This window comes from Mizuhopecten yessoensis, unplaced genomic scaffold (assembly GCF_002113885.1).
Source record: "Mizuhopecten yessoensis strain PY_sf001 unplaced genomic scaffold, ASM211388v2 scaffold7529, whole genome shotgun sequence".
Classification (NCBI taxonomy): domain Eukaryota; kingdom Metazoa; phylum Mollusca; class Bivalvia; order Pectinida; family Pectinidae; genus Mizuhopecten; species Mizuhopecten yessoensis.
In genome coordinates, this window is record NW_018407093.1 from 687138 (window position 1) to 708901 (window position 21764).

At 38.6% G+C, this 21764-nt stretch overlaps 1 protein-coding gene across 2 annotated transcripts in view; it reads right to left on the reverse strand.

The window, feature by feature from the left end:
- Positions 1 to 19168, reverse strand: part of LOC110453871 (ABC transporter G family member 20-like) — a 36310-nt gene extending 17142 nt beyond the window's left edge. For both annotated transcript variants that reach the window (XR_002463315.1, XM_021503057.1), the window contains exons 1-8: positions 19051 to 19168; positions 11272 to 11402; positions 7337 to 7496; positions 6801 to 6955; positions 4640 to 4747; positions 3553 to 3652; positions 3250 to 3324; positions 764 to 832 (exon numbers count right to left, since the gene is read on the reverse strand). Coding sequence is in view for 1 of the 2 variants with exons in the window: in XM_021503057.1 (XP_021358732.1) it covers positions 764 to 832; positions 3250 to 3324; positions 3553 to 3652; positions 4640 to 4747; positions 6801 to 6955; positions 7337 to 7496; positions 11272 to 11402; positions 19051 to 19059 (807 nt within the window). In the remaining variant the exon portion in view is untranslated. The remainder of the gene's footprint in view (positions 1 to 763; positions 833 to 3249; positions 3325 to 3552; positions 3653 to 4639; positions 4748 to 6800; positions 6956 to 7336; positions 7497 to 11271; positions 11403 to 19050) is intronic.
- Between the last annotated feature and the right edge of the window lie 2596 nt (positions 19169 to 21764).

Here is a 21764-nt window from a genome sequence, read left to right on the forward strand (position 1 = left end):
GCCACTCTAAAGCGATTTACAGTACATAGAACTAATATAATCAGCATATACATTAATCAATACAATTCTGAGGAATTTGCAGGAGCTGCTTATCAGGCACTAACTACTAGTCCTATGCCACCTGGCTAATATCTACCAAAGTGTGTATGCCTGTGTGTGTGCTGGAGATGTATTGTGTTCTGTTTGTAGTGGGACCCTTCTTCCAACGGCATCTTTTATAGTGCCACCTCACTTGAATGTTACAACACAGATACCACAACATCCCCCCAATTTATACCCCACCTGGGTTGTTTGAGTTGTGTGGGCAGGAATAAATACTTTCTCTGTCAATATCCAAGCATACGTCGACTTTGGGGATCAAACCCTGGCACCTGCGTGGGAGGCCAGAATGTTAATCACTCGACCAATCCGCCCACAATGTACACGTTATTATTCCTCCCCCACTCGTTGACGAGTTTCATCACACTATTATCTCCTGTATATATCATAGAGGTGAGTTACCTCAGTTTATGAGTGTAGTCCAGTAATACACTTCCGTCCCGAATACTACCATAACTCAGAAACATTTTTGAATGTTGGTTACTGATATCATGACAATTCTGAGAATTTTATTTTTCTATCGTCTACTATAAATAAATAAATGGTGATATAGATTGATTTTCAGGAATATTAAATAACAATCACCAAAGAGATGGTCTGAATGAAAGAACAGAGGTAAGAAGAAGAAATTCACTACTTTTAGATTACAATTTAAAGGACTCACGTTTTCCAAGTCATCACCTTCAGCCAGATCGTCATTTTGGCAAAGTTTAAGGAAAACAGCTTCCAGGCTCTGTAAGTACAGTAATTAAGCTATGAGAAAAAGTACAATCTTCATAATTATTGTGGTTTTGTTTTACTGGTTTTGGAGGCAAGCTATGTCAGTGATACATTGAATGTGTTTAGGACATCAGTTCTTTATATCTCAATAAGGAACTTTAAATGTTTAACATATTTACTAGTATTTTTATTTTATTTTATCATTATTATTTACTGATAAAAGGTTGACAATTCGCAATGCAATTAGGTTTATTAATGATTAACCATACTAATGAAATAGAAATGTTTTCAACTTGAGGTTACAGCTTTGGCGGTGGTATGGGGATCCTTAAAGTTACAGTTTTGGCAGTGGTATGGGTATCCTTAAATTTACAGTTTTGGCAGTGGTATGGGGATCCTTAAAGATACAGTTTTGGCGGTGGTATGGGGATCCTTAAAGTTACAGTTTTTGGCAGTGGTATGGGAATCCTTGAAGTTACAGTTTTGGCAGTGGAATGGGGATTCTTAAAGTTACAGCTTTGGCGGTGGTACAGGGATCCTTAAAGTTACAGTTTTTGACAGTGGTATGGGAACCCAAAAGTTACAGTTTTTTGGCAGTGGTACAGGGATTCTTAAAGTAACAGTTTTGGCAGTGGTATGGGGATCCTTAAAGTTACAGTTTTGGCAGTAGTATGAGAATCCTTAAAGTTACAGTTTTGGCGGTGGTATGGGGATCCTTAAAGTAACAGTTTTGGCAGTGGTACGGGGATCCTTAAAGTTACAGTTTTTGGCAGTACGGGGATCCTTAAAGTTACAGCTTTGGCGGTGGTACGGGGATCCATAAAGTTACATTTTTGGCGGTGGTACGGGGATCCTTAAAGTTACAGTTTTTTGGCAGTGGTACAGGGATTCTTAAAGTAACAGTTTTGGCAGTGGTATGGGAATCCTTAAAGTTACAGTTTTTTGGCAGTGGTACAGGGATTCTTAAAGTAACAGTTTTGGCAGTGGTATGGGAATCCTTAAAGTTACAGTTTTGGCGAGGGTCAGGGATCCTTAAAGTTACAGTTTTTGACAGTGGTATGGGAATCCTTAAAGTTACAGTTTTTTGGCAGTGGTACAGGGATTTTTAAAGTAACAGTTTAGGCAGTGGTATGGGAATCCTTAAAGTAACAGTTTTGGCAGTGGTATGGTAAACCCTTAAAGTTACAGTTTTGGCAGTGGTATGGGAATCCTTAAAGTTACAGTTTTGGTGGTGGTATGGGGATCCTTAAAGTAACAGTTTTGGCAGTGGTATGGGGATCCTTAAAGTTACAGTTTTTGGCAGTACGGGGATCCTTAAAGTTACAGTTTTTGGCAGTACGGGGATCCATAAAGTTACATTTTTGGCGGTGGTACGGGGATCCTTAAAGTTACAGTTTTTGACAGTGGTATGGGAATCCTTAAAGTTACAGTTTTGGCGAGGGTCAGGGATCCTTAAAGTTACAGTTTTGGCGAGGGAACGGGGATCCTTAAAGTTACAGTTTCTGGCAGTACGGGGATCCTTAAAGTTACAGTTTCTGGCAGTACGGGGATCCTTAAAGTTACAGCTTTGGCGGTGGTACGGGGATCCATAAAGTTACAGTTTTTTGGCAGTGGTACAGGGATTTTTAAAGTAACAGTTTAGGCAATGGTATGGGAATCCTTAAAGTAACAGTTTTGGCAGTGGTATGGTAAACCCTTAAAGTTACAGTTTTGGCAGTGGTATGGGAATCCTTAAAGTTACAGTTTTGGCGGTGGTATGGGGATCCTTAAAGTAACAGTTTGGGCAGTGGTACGGGGATCCTTAAAGTTACAGTTTTTGGCAGTAGTACGGGGATCCTTAAAGTTACAGCTTTGGCGGTGGTACGGGGATCCATAAAGTTACATTTTGGCGGTGGTACGGGGATCCTTAAAGTTACAGTTTTATTGGCAGTGGTACAGGGATTCTTAAAGTAACAGTTTTGGCAGTGGTATGGGGATCCTTAAAGTTACAGCTTTGGCGGTGGTACGGGGATCCATAAAGTTACATTTTGGCGGTGGTTCGGGTATCCTTAAAGTTACAGTTTTGGCGAGGGTACGGGGATCCTTAAAGTCACAGTTTTTGACAGTGGTATGGGAATCCTTAAAGTTACAGTTTTTGGGCAGTGGTACAGGGATTCTTAAAGTAACAGTTTAGGCAGTGGTATGGGAATCCTTAAAGTAACAGTTTTGGCAGTGGTATGGGAATCCTTAAAGTTACAGTTTTGGCGGTGGTACGGGGATCCTTAAAGTTACAGTTTTGGCGGTGGTACAGGGATTCCTAAAGTAACAGTTTTGGCAGTGGTATAGAGATCGGGCAGTGGTACAGGGATCCTGAAAGTTACAGAGTTGGCAGTTGTAAGGGGATCGGGCAGTGGTATTGGGATCCTTTTTGAAGCATCTGGATCTCCTTACATTTATGTGATGTTTTTGGATCAATATGTTCGGTTCCTCCTCAGCCAGCAAACGACCACCCCTCATCAATCCCACCTGTCACAAAAAAAAATCAGATTTTTTTCATGGACAAATCTCATTTTATATTTACGACGATTAGATCTTATCTAGCAGGTAAAATCTCAGCAATGAATAATTAGATACAATTGGATTTAACACTCAAAGAAGAATTTTACACGATTAATCAGAATCGGAGATATATCCTATAATGTATATATACGTCAGACAGTTTTAGTTTGATTCTATGACCGCAGCAATACATACAGTGTTGGCCTGTCTCGCCTCCTCAATATAGTGGGTTGTGATGATAATGGTTGTTTTTAGGCTGTCATGTCCCGCTATTTTCACCAGATGTTCCCAAATTCTACAGTAAACAGAATAGAGTATGATTAAAGTTTACCATATGACCATTTCAACATCCTACTCCGTATCAGCCGGATCAAGACTTCCATATCAGCCCTAAGGGCTGGAGGCCCGAGGGCTGATTCCTGTGAAAGCCTGGAGGCCCGATGGCCGATTCCTGTGAAAGCCTGGAGGCCCGAGGGCTGATTCCTGTGAAAGCCTGGAGGCCCGAGGGCTGATTCCTGTGAAGGCCTGGAGGCTCGAGGGCCGATTCCTGTGAAGGCCTGGAGGCCTGAGGGCTGATTCCTGTGAAGGGCTGGAGGCCCGAGGGCTGGTTCCTGTGAAGGGCTGATTCCTGTGAAGGGCTGCAGGCACCAAGGCTGATTCCTGTGAAGGGCTGATTCCTGTGAAGGGTTGAATCCGTGTGAAGTGCTGGAGGCCCGAGGGCTGGTTCCTGTGAAGGGCTGATACGGAGTAGGAAATGGCATTAACAGTATAAGCTTAAATAAAACACCATAAAGAGAAATGTATACAAAGACAGATATGCAAAGTGTGCACTACCATTTTGAGGTGTGATATTTCTGAAAAGTGTTCAACCGAAAGTTAAACGGACGTGACAGGTACTGGGCGTATATGGCACGTGCTGAGCGGATAAGACAAATGCTGGACAGATATTGACGGCCTTTGCACAATTAGCAGTTTTACACATAATAATGGATGCAAAACAGCCCAAGTATATTATAATATGCTTTACTATCACCGTTTTTATCCTTGTGTGTATAGCACTGTCTACCAGGTAATAAGGTGTGTTGGTTCAATCATTAGACTGTGTGAGAACTGTTTCTATAGTAAATGTTCCTGTGACAGTTATTGGTAAAGTCACTTATTTTAGTTCCTGAGAGAACTGTTTCTATAGTACTGCTCTTTGTGAAAACTGTTAGTAACCTTACTCTCCCTACAGGAACAGTTTCCTTAGTTACCGATTCTATCAGAACTATCCTATAGTTACCGTTCCCGTAGAAGAGGGTCCACCCCTACGGTTGGTTCGTCCAGGATCAGTAGTTCCGGCTCGTGTAGAAGTGCCACAGCAAATGACACACGTCTCTTCTGTCCCCCGCTGTGTAACATAATAGTAAATTTGTTACTAGTAACAATAATTTAGCAACAAATACAACAAATATATCAGCTAATCTCAGACAGGTCCCACAGTTTTTTGGCAGAGTTTTTAGGATCATTTTGGGATTCATAGCATCATTTGACTTATACAGTGCAGACTGTATGTTATTTATAACAGTGTATACATGTTCTGAAAACAGTGAAGGGCTTAATACCTGCTTCATATAATTACTACACCTCTCCTTTTACATCCAAACAACATTTCCATGTTTCTGTTATGTATGACATCTATCATAATGATTATTTGATCTCTAACTGCCACGAGAATGACAGTGATATCACCTAAAGTATGAAAGGGCAATGCAGTACAGAAACTGTGTTTTACCAAGCAATCAATAACACAAGCTACCTCTCATCAAAAGATCAGCACATATAAGGTTTTTCTTATGGCTAAATCATAGATTGCATGTGACTTATAAAATCTGTTCATCAGCTTTCCAGAGATATCATAGATACACAATCATTCAGCCCTGTACATGTATGTATAGTTGGATAAAAGTAGACAGAAAAACACAGGAAGCTTGATGAAAGGAACTAGTGTTGGGAAATTGGAAGTGGAAATCGGAAGACTTTTAATGAACAATAGAATTTTGGATTTGCAGCATACGGTTATTTTGCCATGTACCTTTAAACCAAAGGCTGACTTGGTTTATCCATTTGACAGTCACCTTCTACTAGAATTTGAGTAAGAGCAAATATCAACAGAAAACAGCATGCAACATTTAATTTGAATTGGTTGTACAATCGATTGATTTTCGATTATAACCGATTATCGGAACAACACTAAAAGGAACAGAAAGACAGAGGACCAAATTAAATGATTGAGAAAAGGAGAGACAGAGTGTCAAAGGTACAAAAAAGTAAAATAAATGGAGAATAGGAATGACCAGATGAGGGAGGGATAAGGGAGACTGAAAGATAGCAGGGCAATATATATAATGTAAAGAGAAAAACACAGAAAAAACTAGAACACTGACAGGTCAGTAAGGGCCCCGTCTTGTGGCAATATATCCCCCATAATCATCAAGAAGCAATCTGCCCATATAGCTGAGCTTGACGTTTGACATTTGGACTTCAAAAAGAATCACAAGAAAGCAAAATATACATTTTACATGTACTATGATGTGAGTCTTGTTTCCTTCCGCCTCCATATTTGCTGGGCTAACAGAAATGTAAATACCGGTGCAATACTCATTTGTTAGCTTTGATTTGTTTTATTTCACCTTATATACCTCCTCGATCAAGAGCCAGGGTCAAAGTCAGAGATACACTTTGTCTTTGACCTTTGGACCCAAATAACCTTGACCATTAACCCAGCTGACCCTCATCTTTGGTCAGTTGACTTATTCTTTTATTCCAACCACCTTTGCTTCTTGATATCATAACAAAATGTTTATCAGTGAAAAATACAAAACTTGACCTTGACCCTTTGGACCCCGTAACCTGGACCTAAGGTCAATTGACTCTGTGTTAAGTTCTGAACAACAATGCTTCATAATGTCATAACAAAATGTTCATCAGGGAAAAGGTACAAAATGTAACCTTCACCTTTGACCCAGTGACCTTGATCTTTGGTCAATTGACTCCTTAATTTTGAGCAACATTGCTTCAAAGTATCATAGCGAAATGTTTACCGGTGAAAATATACAAAATTTAACATTGACCCCTGACCTGATGACCATGACCTTTGGTCATTTGACTCCTTGTTTAATTCTAATCAACTTTGCTTCATAATGTCATAACAAAATGTTCATCAGTGAAAAGATGTAAAATTTGACCTTGACCTTTGAACATAATGACCTTGACCTTTGACCTTGACTTTTTTACCTCAATGTGTATTTTTGTTAACTGAACATCTTGACCAAGTTTCATGTACATCGGTCAATAAATACCAAAGTTATCAGCCAGGAACAAAATTTGTGGACAGACAGACAGACAGACAGAGTGATTACTATAGGGCACCTGGAGAGAGAGGAGAGCGAGCACCGACCTACCTGAGCGTGTCCACTATTCTACCCTGATCAGGAAGGGTAAGGAACTGTAGCAGGAACAAAATCCTCTCATCTATCTGGTGACTTGACATTCTATGTATGCGGCCGAAGTAGAAAAGTGTTTCTCTGATTGTCATCTTGTTAAACAACGCCATTTCCTACAAAATCAATTTAGAAACAAGTTCCACCAGAAAGTTATCTCATCAGTTTATGTTTGTTTTGTACACAATCCAACACCAGGAATAATTAGTTATAGTGTTTAATTTGTAATTTGTAATTTTTTTCACTTCTTATCAAATCTAATGAAGTTACATTCAAAAGGAAATCACAAGTCTTTGGAGAATCTATAGTAAATATCTGTATATAGTGACCACCAGATGGCCATGCACACTCAATCACTTGTGGCATGTGTCCAACCATATGGCCACACTAACCTGTGGCATGTATCTGACCAAACAGCCACACTCACCTGTGACATTTATCCGACCAAACGGCCACACTCACCTGCGGCATGAATCTGACCAAACAGCCACACTCACCTGTGGCATGTACCCGACCAGACTTCCTGGTATCCCGTGTCCTGGCGTTCCCGGTTTCTCCCCCAGAACCACTAGGTTACCACGGTCCACAGACAGGCGGCCTACGATACACCGCAGTAAGGTGGTCTTACCACATCCACTCGGCCCCAATAGTCCATATCTGTGGAAACAGTATGAGGCTCCATTAAATATAACTCTCCGACATCTACCGTGAATTTGTCATGTGGCTTCATAAAATATAATTCTCTCACTACTTCCCTCTATATGTCATGTCGCTCCATAAAATATAATTCTCTCACTACTTCCCTCTATATGTCATGTGGCTCCATAAAAATTAATTCTCTCACTACTTCCCTCTATATGTCATGTGGCTCCATAAAATATAATTCTCTCACTACTTCCCTCTATATGTCATGTGGCTTCATAAAATATTATTCTCTCACTACTTCCCTCTATATGTCATGTCGCTCATTAAAATATAATTCTCTCACTACTTCCCTCTATATGTCATGTGGCTCCATAAAATATAATTCTCTCACTATACTTCCCTCTATATGTCATGTGGCTCCATGAAATATAATTATCTCGCTACTTCCCTCTATATGTCATGTGGCTCCATAAACTATAATTCTCTCACTACTTCCCTCTATATGTCATGTCGCTCATTAAAATATAATTCTCTCACTACTTCCCTCTACATGTCATGTCGCTCCATAAAATATAATTCTCTCACTACTTCCCTCTACATGTCATGTCGCTCCATAAAATATAATTCTCTCACTACTTCCCTCTATAGGTCATGTGGCTCCATAAAATATAATTATCTCTCTATACTTCCCTCTATATGTCATGTGGCTCCATAAAAATTAATTATCTCACCACTTCCCTCTATATGTCATGTGGCTCCATAAAAATTAATTATCTCACCACTTCCCTCTATATGTCATGTGGCTCCATAAAAATTAATTATCTCACCACTTCCCTCTATATGTCATGTGGCTCCATAAAATATAATTCTCTCGCTACTTCCCTCTATATGTCATGTGGCTCCATAAAAATTAATTATCTCACCACTTCCCTCTATATGTCATGTGGCTCCATAAAATATAATTCTCTCGCTACTTCCCTCTATATGTCATGTGGCTCCATAAAATATAATTCTCTCACTATAGTTCCCTCTATATGTCATGTGGCTCCATAAAATATAATTCTCTCACTATAGTTCCCTCTATATGTCATGTGGCTCCATAAAATATAATTCTCTCGCTACTTCCCTCTATATGTCATGTGGCTCCATAAAATATAATTCTCTCACTATACTTCCCTCTATATGTCATGTGGCTCCATGAAATATAATTATCTCGCTACTTCCCTCTATATGTCATGTGGCTCCATAAAATATAATTATCTCTCTATACTTCCCTCTATATGTCATGTGGCTCCATAAAATATAATTCTCTCACTACTTCCCTCTATATGTAATGTGGCTTCATAAAATATTATTCTCTCACTACTTCCCTCTATATGTCATGTGGCTTCATAAAATATTATTCTCTCACTACTTCCCTCTATATGTCATGTGGCTTCATAAAATATTATTCTCTCACTACTTCCCTCTATATGTCATGCCTTTCAAATAATACTTGTTTGGTTTGGTTTGTTTGTGTTTCACGTCCTATTAATGGCTATCGTCATTTAAGGAGGTGCCAGGTTTTAGAGGGGGAGGAAAGCCAGGGTACCCGGAGAAAACCAAGGAGGGGCCAGGTTTTAGAGGCGGAGGAAAGCCAGGGTACCCGGAGAAAACCAAGGAGGTGCCAGGTTTTAGAGGTGGAGGAAAGCCAGGGTACCCGGAGAAAACCAACAACTTGCGGCCAGTACCTGGGGACTGGCCCACGAAGGTCTTGAACCCACGACCCAGTGGTGGTGGGCTAGTGGTAGCAGAATGTCAGACGCCCTAACCACTCGGCCATCACTGCCGGACTCAAATAATTAATACTGAATTGTGTGCACATTTCTGTTGGTGAATATGTCACTATGTTTGCTACTCTACCTGCAGTCATCACTTATGTCTGAACCAGAATTCCTGCCATGTGTATGTTCCTAAATCTTGTACTTTGACATATAGTTGAACTAATAGCAGGTGTTTCAGAAACGTATCAGTCACCACTGTATAAAATAGCCTCCCGCCTGCTACCAGACAATCAAAATGCTACCTACTTTGAAGAATGGTGTAAGTTCTCTATGTAGCAGTTTACATAAATAGCAACTCATCCAATAAACAAGGATGCGATCCTCCTTCGCATGCCAGGCTTTCATCAAATCAAGTATCGATCTAAATGCATGTATTTTCATCATCATTTCAAATCTACCATTACATACATAATATATAAAAAAGCTGGAAAATATCAACAAGAGGCTCAGAGGGCCTGTATCGCTCACCTGGATAATAAAGCAACTAACGGAAATTATTCTTTTTACATAAAATCCCTGCAATGGTACAGAAAGAGAAGTTATTTAAAAATTTAAACCTTAAATTTGGCCCCCAGGGGGACCACACCTACCATTTATACAAAATTGAGTTTTAGTTTAAACATATTTTTATTGTCGTAAATAGGGACAATTAGGATTGAGCACAAGTTTTGCCAACTTAGTAACGCCCTCTCCTTAATACATCATGTTGTATAATACATAATGGACAGCAGTGAATTAACTTTATCCGATCATATAGTAGAAACAGCGAGGGAAGGAAAGCGAGAAGAAGAAGGGTAAAAGATAGGTAGGATCATCCCCTAAATATATATATAATATACAAACACATGTAAATGTTTAAAACAATATTTGGTTAACAGTAATCTGACTGGCTGGAAAAACATCAATCAACACTTTCATAAACTGTGTCCATCACATTCCATAAAGCTGTATTCTGTAGATCCACTCGTAACCGTTCCGTGTTCNGTGCTCAAAATGTCAAAACCTGCCAGTACCGTCGATATAGACTTGTACCGTTCTTGCAATGTTTGAGTTTGCCTCATTATTTAAATCTATATCACCCTTTAGAATTAGGTCTAATGACATATCTCCTGGATACCATGCTAAATTCTGCAATAAGGAAAGGCGTCGGATGTGGTATTTAGGGCATGTGAAGAAGAAGTGATACGAGTCCTCGCACGTGTGTCCACATTCACATTGTGCTGAAAAATTAAGATTAGCCCTAAAAAGATCATAATTGAGAGTACTTGCCCTGTTTCTTAATCTACAATGAAGAATATTTAGCCTACGCGGACCAAAATTGAGAAAGCATGGATTACATTTAGTTATTACATTATTCAACTTATGTATATTTAATTTGAAGGAGTTCAGAGTTTGGGAGTGTCTTATGGTTGTGTCTAAATTATTCCAAAGATCAACAGTTGAAAGAAAGAAAGAGTTGTGCATAGTTTGGAGTCTATACCGTTGCTGCCGCAATTGCTGAGAATTTCTTAAATTATAATGAGTCAGATCTCCAATATTTTGAGGTAGGATATTACATAAGTATGAGGGTGCATAAATTGAGTCCCCTTGGCCTAAGGATGTTCCAGACTAAATTAGGATAAAATCCTTTTATTCCTACAGTAGCAGAAGGATTTTTAAAGATTTCACATCTATTTCCCCTATTTCTGCCCCACCGTTTATACAAAATTTTGGCCTAAGGATGCTCCAGACTAAATTTAGTCAAAATCTACTAGGCCGTTCAGGATTAGTAGAATTTTAAAAGTAAAGTTGAAGGACGGACCCCGCACAATGCCATAAGCTCACTGGTCCTTAGGACCAGGTGAACTAAAACACTGCATTATAGTGCATGCATCTAATTTTGAAACATATTGCATTAATTTTCACGAACTTATCTCAAACAAACAAGACTGGGTAAGTCCCCATCCTTGACACACATCACCTACATAGAGCCTCTCTCTACAGTCATCGCCAGGTTTTGAAGGACTGGATCATCTTTCTTTCCGTATCGCTTGGATAACCCCCTAGCCCACACCGCATTCTCTCCTAATGTTGTGGTGTTTTGTTCAGTCATGGCCTGAAAGTAGGAGAAATGCATGCCTTAATTAAATATTATCAGGTAAAAAAATATATATGGTTTCTCAGATACATCTTCAGAACAGAAGTCATGTCAATTGGCAGTCACATGGTACATCAGAGCGTTTACAGTCATCATAGCGTTTACAGATCGTAGCGTTTACGGTCCTCAGAGCGTTTACTGTCATCAGAGCATTTACAGATCGTAACCAAGGAGGTGCCCAGAGCATTTACAGTCATCAGAGCGTTTACGGTCATCATAGCGTTTACAGTCATCATAGCGTTTACAGTCATCAGAGCGTTTACTGTCATCACAGCGTTTACAGTCATCCTAGCGTTTACAGATCGTAGCGTTTACGGTCATCAGAGCATTTACAGTCATCAGAGCCTTTACGGTCATCATAGCGTTTACAGTCATCAGAGCGTACGTTTACTGTCATCACAGCGTTTAAAGTCATCAGAGCGTTTACGGTCATCATAGCCTTTACAGTCATCATAGCGTTTACTGTCATCACAGCGTTTACAGTCATCAGAGCATTTACGGTCATCATAGCGTTTACAGTCATCATAGCGTTTACAGTCATCAGAGCGTTTACGGTCATCAAAGCGTTTACAGTCATCATAGCGTTTATAGTCATCAGAGCGTTTACGGTCATCATAGCGTTTACAGTCATCATAGCGTTTACGGTCATCATAGCGTTTCAGAGCATTTACGGTCATCATAGCGTTTCAGAGCATTTACGGTCATCATAGCGTTTTCAGTCATCATTGCGTTTATAGTCATCAGTGCGTTTACGGTCATCATAGCGTTTACGGTCTTCATAGCGTTTACAGTCATCATGGCGTTTACAGTCATCAGAGCCTTTACAGCGTTTACTGTCATCACAGCATTTACATATCAGAGCGTTCACAGTCATCAGAGCGTTTACCGTCATCACAGCGTTTACAGTCATCATAGTGTTTACTGTCATCAGAGCGTTTACCGTCATCACAGCTCTTACAGTCATCATAGCGTCTACAGTCATCAGAGCGTCTACCGGCATCAAAGCGTTTTCAGTCATCATTGCGTTTATAGTCATCAGAGCGTTTACGGTGATCAAAGCGTTTACAGTCATCAGCGCATTTACGGTCATCATAGCGTTTCAGAGCATTTACGGTCATCATAGCATTTACAGTCATCATAGCGTTAACTGTCATCAGAGCGTTTACCGTCATCACAGCTCTTACAGTCATCATAGCGTCTACAGTCATCAGAGCGTTTACCGTCATCACAGCGTTTACAGTCATCATAACGTTTACAGTCATCATAACGTTTACAGTCATCAGAAGCCATCAGAGCGTTTACGGTCCTCATAGCGTTTACAGTAATCAAAGCGTTAACAGTCATCAGAGCGTTTACAGTCATCAGAGCGTTTACAGTCATCATAACGTTTACGGTCCTCAGAGCATTTACTGTCATCACAGCGTTTACATATTATAGCGTTAACAGTCATCAGAGCGTTTACAGTCATCATAATGTTTACGGTCCTCAGAGCGTTTACTGTCATCACAGTGTTTACAGTTATCATAGCGTTTAAAGTCATCAGAGCGTTTACGGTCATCATAGCATTTACAGTCATCAGAGCGTTTACGGTCATCATAGCATTTACTGTCATCACAGTGTTTACAGTTATCATAGCGTTTAAAGTCATCAGAGCGTTTACGGTCATCACAGCATATCATAGCGTTAACAGTCATCAGAGCGTTTACAGTCATCAGAGTGTTTACAGTCATCATAATGTTTACGGTCCTCAGAGCATTTACTGTCATCACAGCGTTTACATATCATAGCGTTAACAGTCATCAGAGCGTTTACAGTCATCATAGCGTTTACAGTCATCAGAGCGTTTACTGTCATCACAGCGTTTACAGTCATCAGAGCATTTACAGTCATCAGAGCGTTTACTGTCATCACAGTGTTTACAGTTATCATAGCGTTTACAGTCATCAGAGCGTTTACGGTCATCATAGCATTTACTGTCATCACAGTGTTTACATATCATAGCGTTAACAGTCATCATAGTGTTTACAGTCATCAGAGCGTTTACTGTCATCACAGCGTTTACAGTCATCAGAGTGTTTACGGTCATCATAGCGTTTACAGTCATCATAGCTTTTACAGTCATCAGAGCCTTTACGGTCATCACAGCGTTTACAATCATCATAACGTTTACAGTCATCAGAGCGTTTACGGTCATCATAGCGTTTACAGTCATCATAGCGTTTACTGTCATCACAGCGTTTACTGTCATCACAGCGTTTACATATCATAGCGTTAACAGTCATCAGAGCGTTTACAGTCATCATAGCATTTACAGTCATCAGAACGTTTACAGTCAACAGCGTTTACATATCCATCATAGCGTTTACATATCATAGCGTTAACAGTCATCAGAGCGTTTACAGTCATCAGAGCGTTTACAGTCATCATAGCGTTTTCAGTCATCATAGCGTTAATGGTCCTCAGAGCATTTACTGTCATCACAGCGTTTACATATCATAGCATTAACAGTCATCAGAGCGTTTACAGTCATCAGAGCGTTTACAGTCATCATAGCGTTTACGGTCCTCAGAGCATTTACTGTCATCACAGCGTTTACATATCATAGCGTTAACAGTCATCAGAGCGTTTACAGTCATCATAGCGTTTACAGTCATCAGAGCGTTTACGGTCATCATAGCGTTTACAGTCATCATAGCGTTTACTGTCATCAGAGCGTTTACTGTCATCACAGCATTTACATATCATAGCGTTAACAGTCATCATAGCGTTAACAGTCATCATAGCGTTTACAGTCATCATAGCGTTTACAGTCATCAGAGCGTTTACGGTCATCATAGCGTTTACAGTCATCATAGCGTTTACTGTCATCAGAGCGTTTACTGTCATCACAGCATTTACATATCATAGCGTTAACAGTCATCATAGCGTTTACAGTCATCAGAGCGTTTACTGTCATCACAGCGTTTACAGTTATCATAGCATTTACAGTCATCATAGCGTTTACTNGCGTTTACATATCATAGCGTTAACTGTCATCAGAGCGTTTACTGTCATCATAGCGTTTACAGTCATCATAGCGTTTACAGTCATCAGAGCCTTTACGGTCATCACAGCGTTTACAGTCATCATAGCGTTTACAGTCATCATAGCATTTACAGTCATCAGAGCGTTTACGGTCATCATAGCATTTACAGTCATCAGAGCATTTACTGTCATCACAGCGTTTACATATCATAGCGTTAACAGTCATCAGAGCGTTAACAGTCATCATAGCGTTTACAGTCATCATAGCGTTTACATTCATCATAGCGTTTACAGTCATCAGAGCGTTTACGGTCATCACAGCTTTTACAGTCATCATAGCGTTTACAGTCATCAGAGCGTTTACGGTCATCATAGCATTTACAGTCATCAGAGCGTTTACGGTCATCATAGCATTTACAGTCATCAGAGCATTTACTGTCATCACAGCGTTTACATATCATAGCGTTAACTGTCATCAGAGCGTTTACTGTCATCATAGCGTTTACAGTCATCATAGCGTTTACAGTCATCAGAGCCTTTACGGTCATCACAGCGTTTACAGTCATCATAGCGTTTACAGTCATCATAGCATTTACAGTCATCAGAGCGTTTACGGTCATCATAGCATTTACAGTCATCAGAGCGTTTACTGTCATCACAGCGTTTACATATCATAGCGTTAACAGTCATCAGAGCGTTAACAGTCATCATAGCGTTTACAGTCATCATAGCATTAACGGTCATCATAGCGTTTACAGTCATCATAGCGTTTACAGTCATCAGAGCGTTTACGGTCATCACAGCTTTTACAGTCATCATAGCGTTTACAGTCATCAGAGCGTTCACGGTCATCATAGCGTTTACAGTGATCAGAGCATTTACTGTCATCACAGCGTTTACATATCATAGCGTTAACAGTCATCAGAGCTTTTACAGTCATCAGAGCGTTTACATATCATAGCGTTTACAGATCATAGCGGTTACAGTCATCAGAGCGTTTACAGTTATCATAGCGGTTACAGATCGAAGCATTTACAGATCGTAGCGTTTACAGATCGTAGCGTTTACAGCTGCATGTTGTTTATTCACTCCACTTTAATGGGATGAGTAGATTAAATCACATCAGTGTTTGTTGGCGGAGAGTGTTTCTTATCAGACTCAACTCTATATCATTATTTATCAGAGTGAACTTGTTTACATTGATCACACTCACAGGGGCTGGCAACGATAAATAAAGGATAGATAATAAAAGTCAGTTAAAACATACACATTATCATTCCATATTCATTATTGTAAGCCCCTGTGCATTGGTTGGAGTATTCACATCTCCCACATGGACAACCACTACAGGTTTCCTCACTCACGACTTACTCAATAATTATATAAACGTTCTAGAAGCTAGGAGACAATTTTGGTTATCCGCTATTAGTAGTAGTGGGTATCACGTCTCTTGATGTTATTTCATTGGTCAATCTGTAAATATGACATCAAGTAATAACAATACTTTGTGACGTCCACTTTCATTGTGACATCATAGTTCATGTCCATTGTTTCCCCGATGGGTAAATAGGAATAGTTATTCCCATGAGAAACATACAGTTTTTTAGATATACATTGTACTACATGTAACTGAACCTTATGGAAGAAAAAGGTCCACAAACTCGTGATGGTTAAGCATCAGGGCCCAGTTGTTCAAAGGGTGGTTAACTTAATCACTGTTTAACAACATTTTTCAACCTTTAATAATTTCGTCAATATTCAAGGTAAAATCTCACAATTTTGCATGTAAATTCACTCTATTAAATATATGATATCTGGAAAGTTGCAACGAATTCAATGGTTGTGTTTTAAAGTAACGCTAAAATTAAAGTTTGCGCTAATCACTGATTAAGCTAATCACCTTTTGAACAACTGAGCCCAGGTGTTACTCTAACCCTCGTTAGTTAATTAATTTTCAAATTGTAAACCTTATGTCTTAATACAAATTGAAGATTCACTACGTAATTTGAGTAAGATAATCATGATAACGAACCAATCACTAATTGGGAAACTTCCATATACATGCAAGACATAGCTTCTCTGGGGAAGCTATTTTATAGGAATCAGATATTAACTACAAACTACTATCCACCCCTCTTCTACGTATTCTGCTTAATAGCAGGCTAGATATACATGTAACCCCACGTAAGGGAAATAATCCTGCACTTGGGTAAAATTAACTGTCCACACTGTGACAATTACTACATGTATTTCATATATGGGAATATGGTGAAAAAAAGCATGTAAACTTCTTAAGCTTTTAATTAGGAAGGACCGTCATTTTGACGTTACATACACAAGTATAAACGCAGTTGGCAACGACCATATTCTTTATAAGGCGCTCCAATATAGAACATGTCTGGCGCTCCAATATAGAATATGTTTGGCGGTCCAATATAGAATATGTTTGGCACTCCAATATAGAAAATGTCTGGTGCTCCAATATAGAATATGTTTGGCGGTCCAATATAGAATATGTCTAGCGCTCCAATATAGAATATGTTTGGCCCTCCAATATAGAAAATGTCTGGTGCTCCAATATAGAATATGTTTGGCGGGCCAATATAGAATATGTTTGGCACTCCAATATAGAATATGTCTGGAGCTCCAATATAGAATATGTTTGGCGGTCCAATATAGAATATGTCTAGCGCTCCAATATAGAATATGTCTGGCGCTCAATATAGAATATGTCTGGCCCCCAATATATAGAATATGTCTGGCGCTCCAATATAGAATATGTCTAGCGCTCCAATATAGAATATGTCTGGCGCTCCAATATAGAATACGTTTGGTGCTCCAATATAGAATATGTCTGGCGCTCAATATAGAATATGTCTGGCCCCCAATATATAGAATATGTCTGGCGCTCCAATATAGAATATGTTTGCCGCTCTAATATAGAATATGTCTAGCGCTCCAATATAGAATATGTTTGGCACTCCAATATAGAATATGTCTGGCGCTCCAATATAGAATATGTTTGGCACTCCAATATAAAATATGTCTAGCGCTCCAATATAGAATATGTTTGGCACTCCAATATAAAATATGTCTAGCGCTCCAATATAGAATATGTTTGCCGCTCCAATATAGAATATGTCTAGCGCTCCAATATAAAATATGTCTGGTGCCCAATATAGAATATGGTTGCCGCTCCAATATAGAATATGTCTAGCGCTCCAATATAGAATATGTCTGGTGCCAAATATAGAATATGTTTGCCGCTCCAATATACAATATGTCTGGTGCTCCAATATAGAATATGTTTGGCGGTCCAATATAGAATATGTCTAGCGCTCCAATATAGAATATGTCTGGTGCCCAAGATAGAATATGTTTGCCGCTCCAATATAGAATATGTCTGGTGCCCAATATAGAATATGTTTGCCGCTCCAATATAGAATATGTCTAGCGCTCCAATATAGAATATGTCTGGTGCCCAATATAGAATATGTTTGCCGCTCCAATATAGAATATGTCTGGTGCTCCAATATAGAATATGTTTGCCGCTCTAATATAGAATATGTCTAGCGCTCCAATATAGAATATGTTTGCCGCTCCAATATAGAATATGTTTGTTACCAACTGCGTTTATACTACATACATGTAAGGTATCGATGCTGTCAAAATGAAGGTCAAACCTTAATATAAAATGTACATTCCTTGGACCCTTAAATTAAGTGTTTTCATCCAGTGAATTTGCTTAACTGTTCCTATATTCTAAGATCTAATGATTTCATCTAAAAGAGCAACTAAAAATCAAATGTCTTTATATATAGTTATTTTGTCTCTAGGAAAGTAGGAGGGTATATGCACACATTTTATTTATGTTTTAATTTTGCATAATCTTTCCATGCAAATTTCAAAAAGTGGACAATGACTTAAACCTTAGAATATTAGAGCTCAACCCAGCTATGAATTAGAGGTGGGTATATAACCACATACACGTATCTACATATACAGGTTCAGCACAACAGCGCATATCGGTAATAATCCTGCATTTGGGTAACATCTTTGTATGTTATGGTTGAATGCACTTCAAATCTACTTTCATTATCCTATATAAAAAACCAAAATTTTGTACTTCACTATCTTTATTAAAATTTTGATTTTTTATATAGGATAGTGAAAGTAGATTCGAAGTGCATTCAACCATAACATACAAAGATGTTACCCAAATGCAGGATTATTACCGATATGCGCTGTTGTGCCGAACCTGTTATAGGTCTGTGTACTGGGTCTGATCAAAGAAAGTTTAAGAAACCAAACTTAAATTGATCTGCTGCCCTTTGCAATACTTAATTGAGATAGGTATCTCTTCTTTTCTCTTAATTTCCGACGTGTCTCCCGTAGCACCCGTCTTCCTATCACCCTCGCTGTTGTTAAAACCTAATTTTAAACCAAAACACCCAAACAAATATTTCATAACCAACGTCAATGAGACTGGTCAATTGACACGGTCATGAATGTCCTCGCTTCTCGGTAGGACAGCTACCCTTTGGACAAACTTGTGTTAAATCGTACTTGACTGGTAACAAACCTGGATCATATTCGTGACAAAATCGTGTCCTTTTATCAGTTCTGCCTAGGTGATCTGGTCTTTTTGATGTGTGAACAGGCGAGAGAAATATGACTGTCCATAGTTATTAAACAGGAAGTTGTTACGACGACTGTAAATAAAAAATCGGCGGGGTCTTGAATATCCGTAGCAAAGTGGAATATATATATATAATTTAATTTTGCCTATCTCCCCCATAATATATTTTTTTATATATCATATAGGCTCCTATATCTAAAATGTAAAACACCTGATGACGGAACTACTTTTTATACTTCAGAATGCAAAATTACAACGCAGCTTTTTTTAGCGCAATTGTTTAGTTTACGTAAAAATTAAATAAATCTTTAACTCTGCATTAACTACGTGTTTGTCTACTTATTTAAAATTAAATTATAAAGAATGTCCAAGATTTTGTTTTGATATATACGGTACATACCGAAAAAAACTGTGCACTTTTTTGCATTTATAAACCGCTTCGCGGATTTATGCAAAGTGCACAATTTATTTTCGGTATATACCCACATCCCTGACCGTGTATACCAAAACAAAATCTTGGTCATTCCTTAAATACGTATTCCTTATCAAGGAATCAGATAAATATATCAAATTATTCTCAATAAAACATTTTCGTAAATGTTGGCACATTTAAAACATAGTAACAATGTTTCAAACTTAACTTTAATCATGTTACCGTTAAGTAATCCAAGAAAAATCTTAACCCTCGCGGGGTGTATAGGTGAGTGTAGCTGCGGGGACCGTAGCTTCTAGGCCTGATTTTTATCTTTTATAGTCATCGGTTCATATTTTTTTTCCAATTTTTCAAACCCCCATGCGGCGCGAAGCGCCGCCGGGGTTTGATCTGTAAACACTTTGTCCACTTCCGGTGCCTCCCCATGCGTGAAAGCCTTCTGGGAAATTAAGGCCGCATAAGATCTACAAAATTATGATAGTAAAGCCCATACGATATCCGTATTTATTACATTTTACTAGAGAGATATAATTAATTCTTATTCTAAGAAAAACATATCTTCAATACAGTGAAGATTAACGAAAAGTTGTATCTTCATATGTGAAAAAATAGCTCTTAGTACTGTCAAATCAAAACGGTACATAATATTCACTGCGTATATTTTCTGTTTCAACTTTAGATGAAGCGACAGCAGAATAAATGGTTTTGTGGTTCCACCTTGCACAATACATTATGGTATTTACATAACTACACAACTTATATAATTTTATATATTATTTTCGTTTGGAAATCTGACCAGATAATAGCAGCAAACGACAAAAATGCATTGAGAAACCCTTTCAAAATGGCGCTCTGTGTTGGTGTCAAGCGTGACGTCATTAGAACCGAGGGTCAAAAAATTACGCTACAAATTCCCGCGCTTTTCTAATGCAGCAATATTTGCGTAGCGTGACATGAATCTAAAATTTAATTGTTTTCCCGTTGAATACTATATATACATTTCACTCATATAAAACGGGTATGTGTTTACAGAAGACGGTTAATATTCTATCCAAGGTCCATGTACATTGTCAAAGGAATTTGTAAAAATTGCGACAGGCATAAATGATATTTTATGTAAATCATGTAAATCTCTCTCTCAGAAGATGACGTTATTACCAAGTCGTTGACATTTAAATGTGCAGTTAAAATGTACATTTGCGTGCTTTGGGACAATTCTGAACGACAAAGTTAATGCCATTAACAAATATATTTGAAGAAAGTATGCAGGATCAGTTCCTTCATCTTCATCTTCATTTTTAACCTTTCTCCGTCAACATTGACGATTACGAAATGGTGGTCTTGTGCTGTAGTTCGTTGTTACATCTATGTACAGTGATTGTTTTTATAATTTGCTATAGGATAAAAACAGGTTAAAAGCAGTGAGTGAGTGTTAGTTATGTTGTAGGTTTTGTATATGTTTGTTTGTGTTATATGTGGTGCATGTCCTGAAATCTGTTAGTGTTTCTAATTGGATTATTGTTTTGTGTAGGAGGTTCCACTGTGTTATGTTGATGGAAATAATGTGGTTGTTGCTATATACTATACTATACTATATACTAGTATATATAAATTTGAGGTCCAGCAGCTTTGCGGCTGCATTTTCTTGTTATTGTTAAAAACAAAAAATAAAAAGATCGGGCCTAGAAACTACGGTTCCCGCAGCTAGGTAATCTGACGCTCTCTGCAGAGCCTCCATGTTAGGGAAAAAACACACCCGAGGGTTGGGATTTGTTTTGTTATCTAGGCCGAGGCTATTGGCAGGGCCTCGATTTCTTTTGTTTTATTCCTACACCAATGTTTGTCGTAGAAATACATTTGTAGCTCTACGTACTGAGCTTAAGTTTCTGGAATTCGGCGCAAAATAAATGTTCTAGTATCTTGTAGCTTCTGAAACTGGCAAATTATTTTCATACAAGCTAGATGCCCAAGACCAGAAATGCTTGACTGGTTTTTCATACCACGCACAGAAAAGGCACTCCACAGACTACTTAAACAAATAAGTACATATTTACGATTTCTTTTCTCACTCAAATCGGTCTATGCCTTACATTAATGTAAATAGATTTCTAGGTTTACAGTTTGATACAAATTGAAATTCTTTTGTAGAATACATATGTCCAAGAGGAATGTTAATTTACCTAGGATGGCGCAGTCACTACTGTGAAATAATTTTGTCTTATTA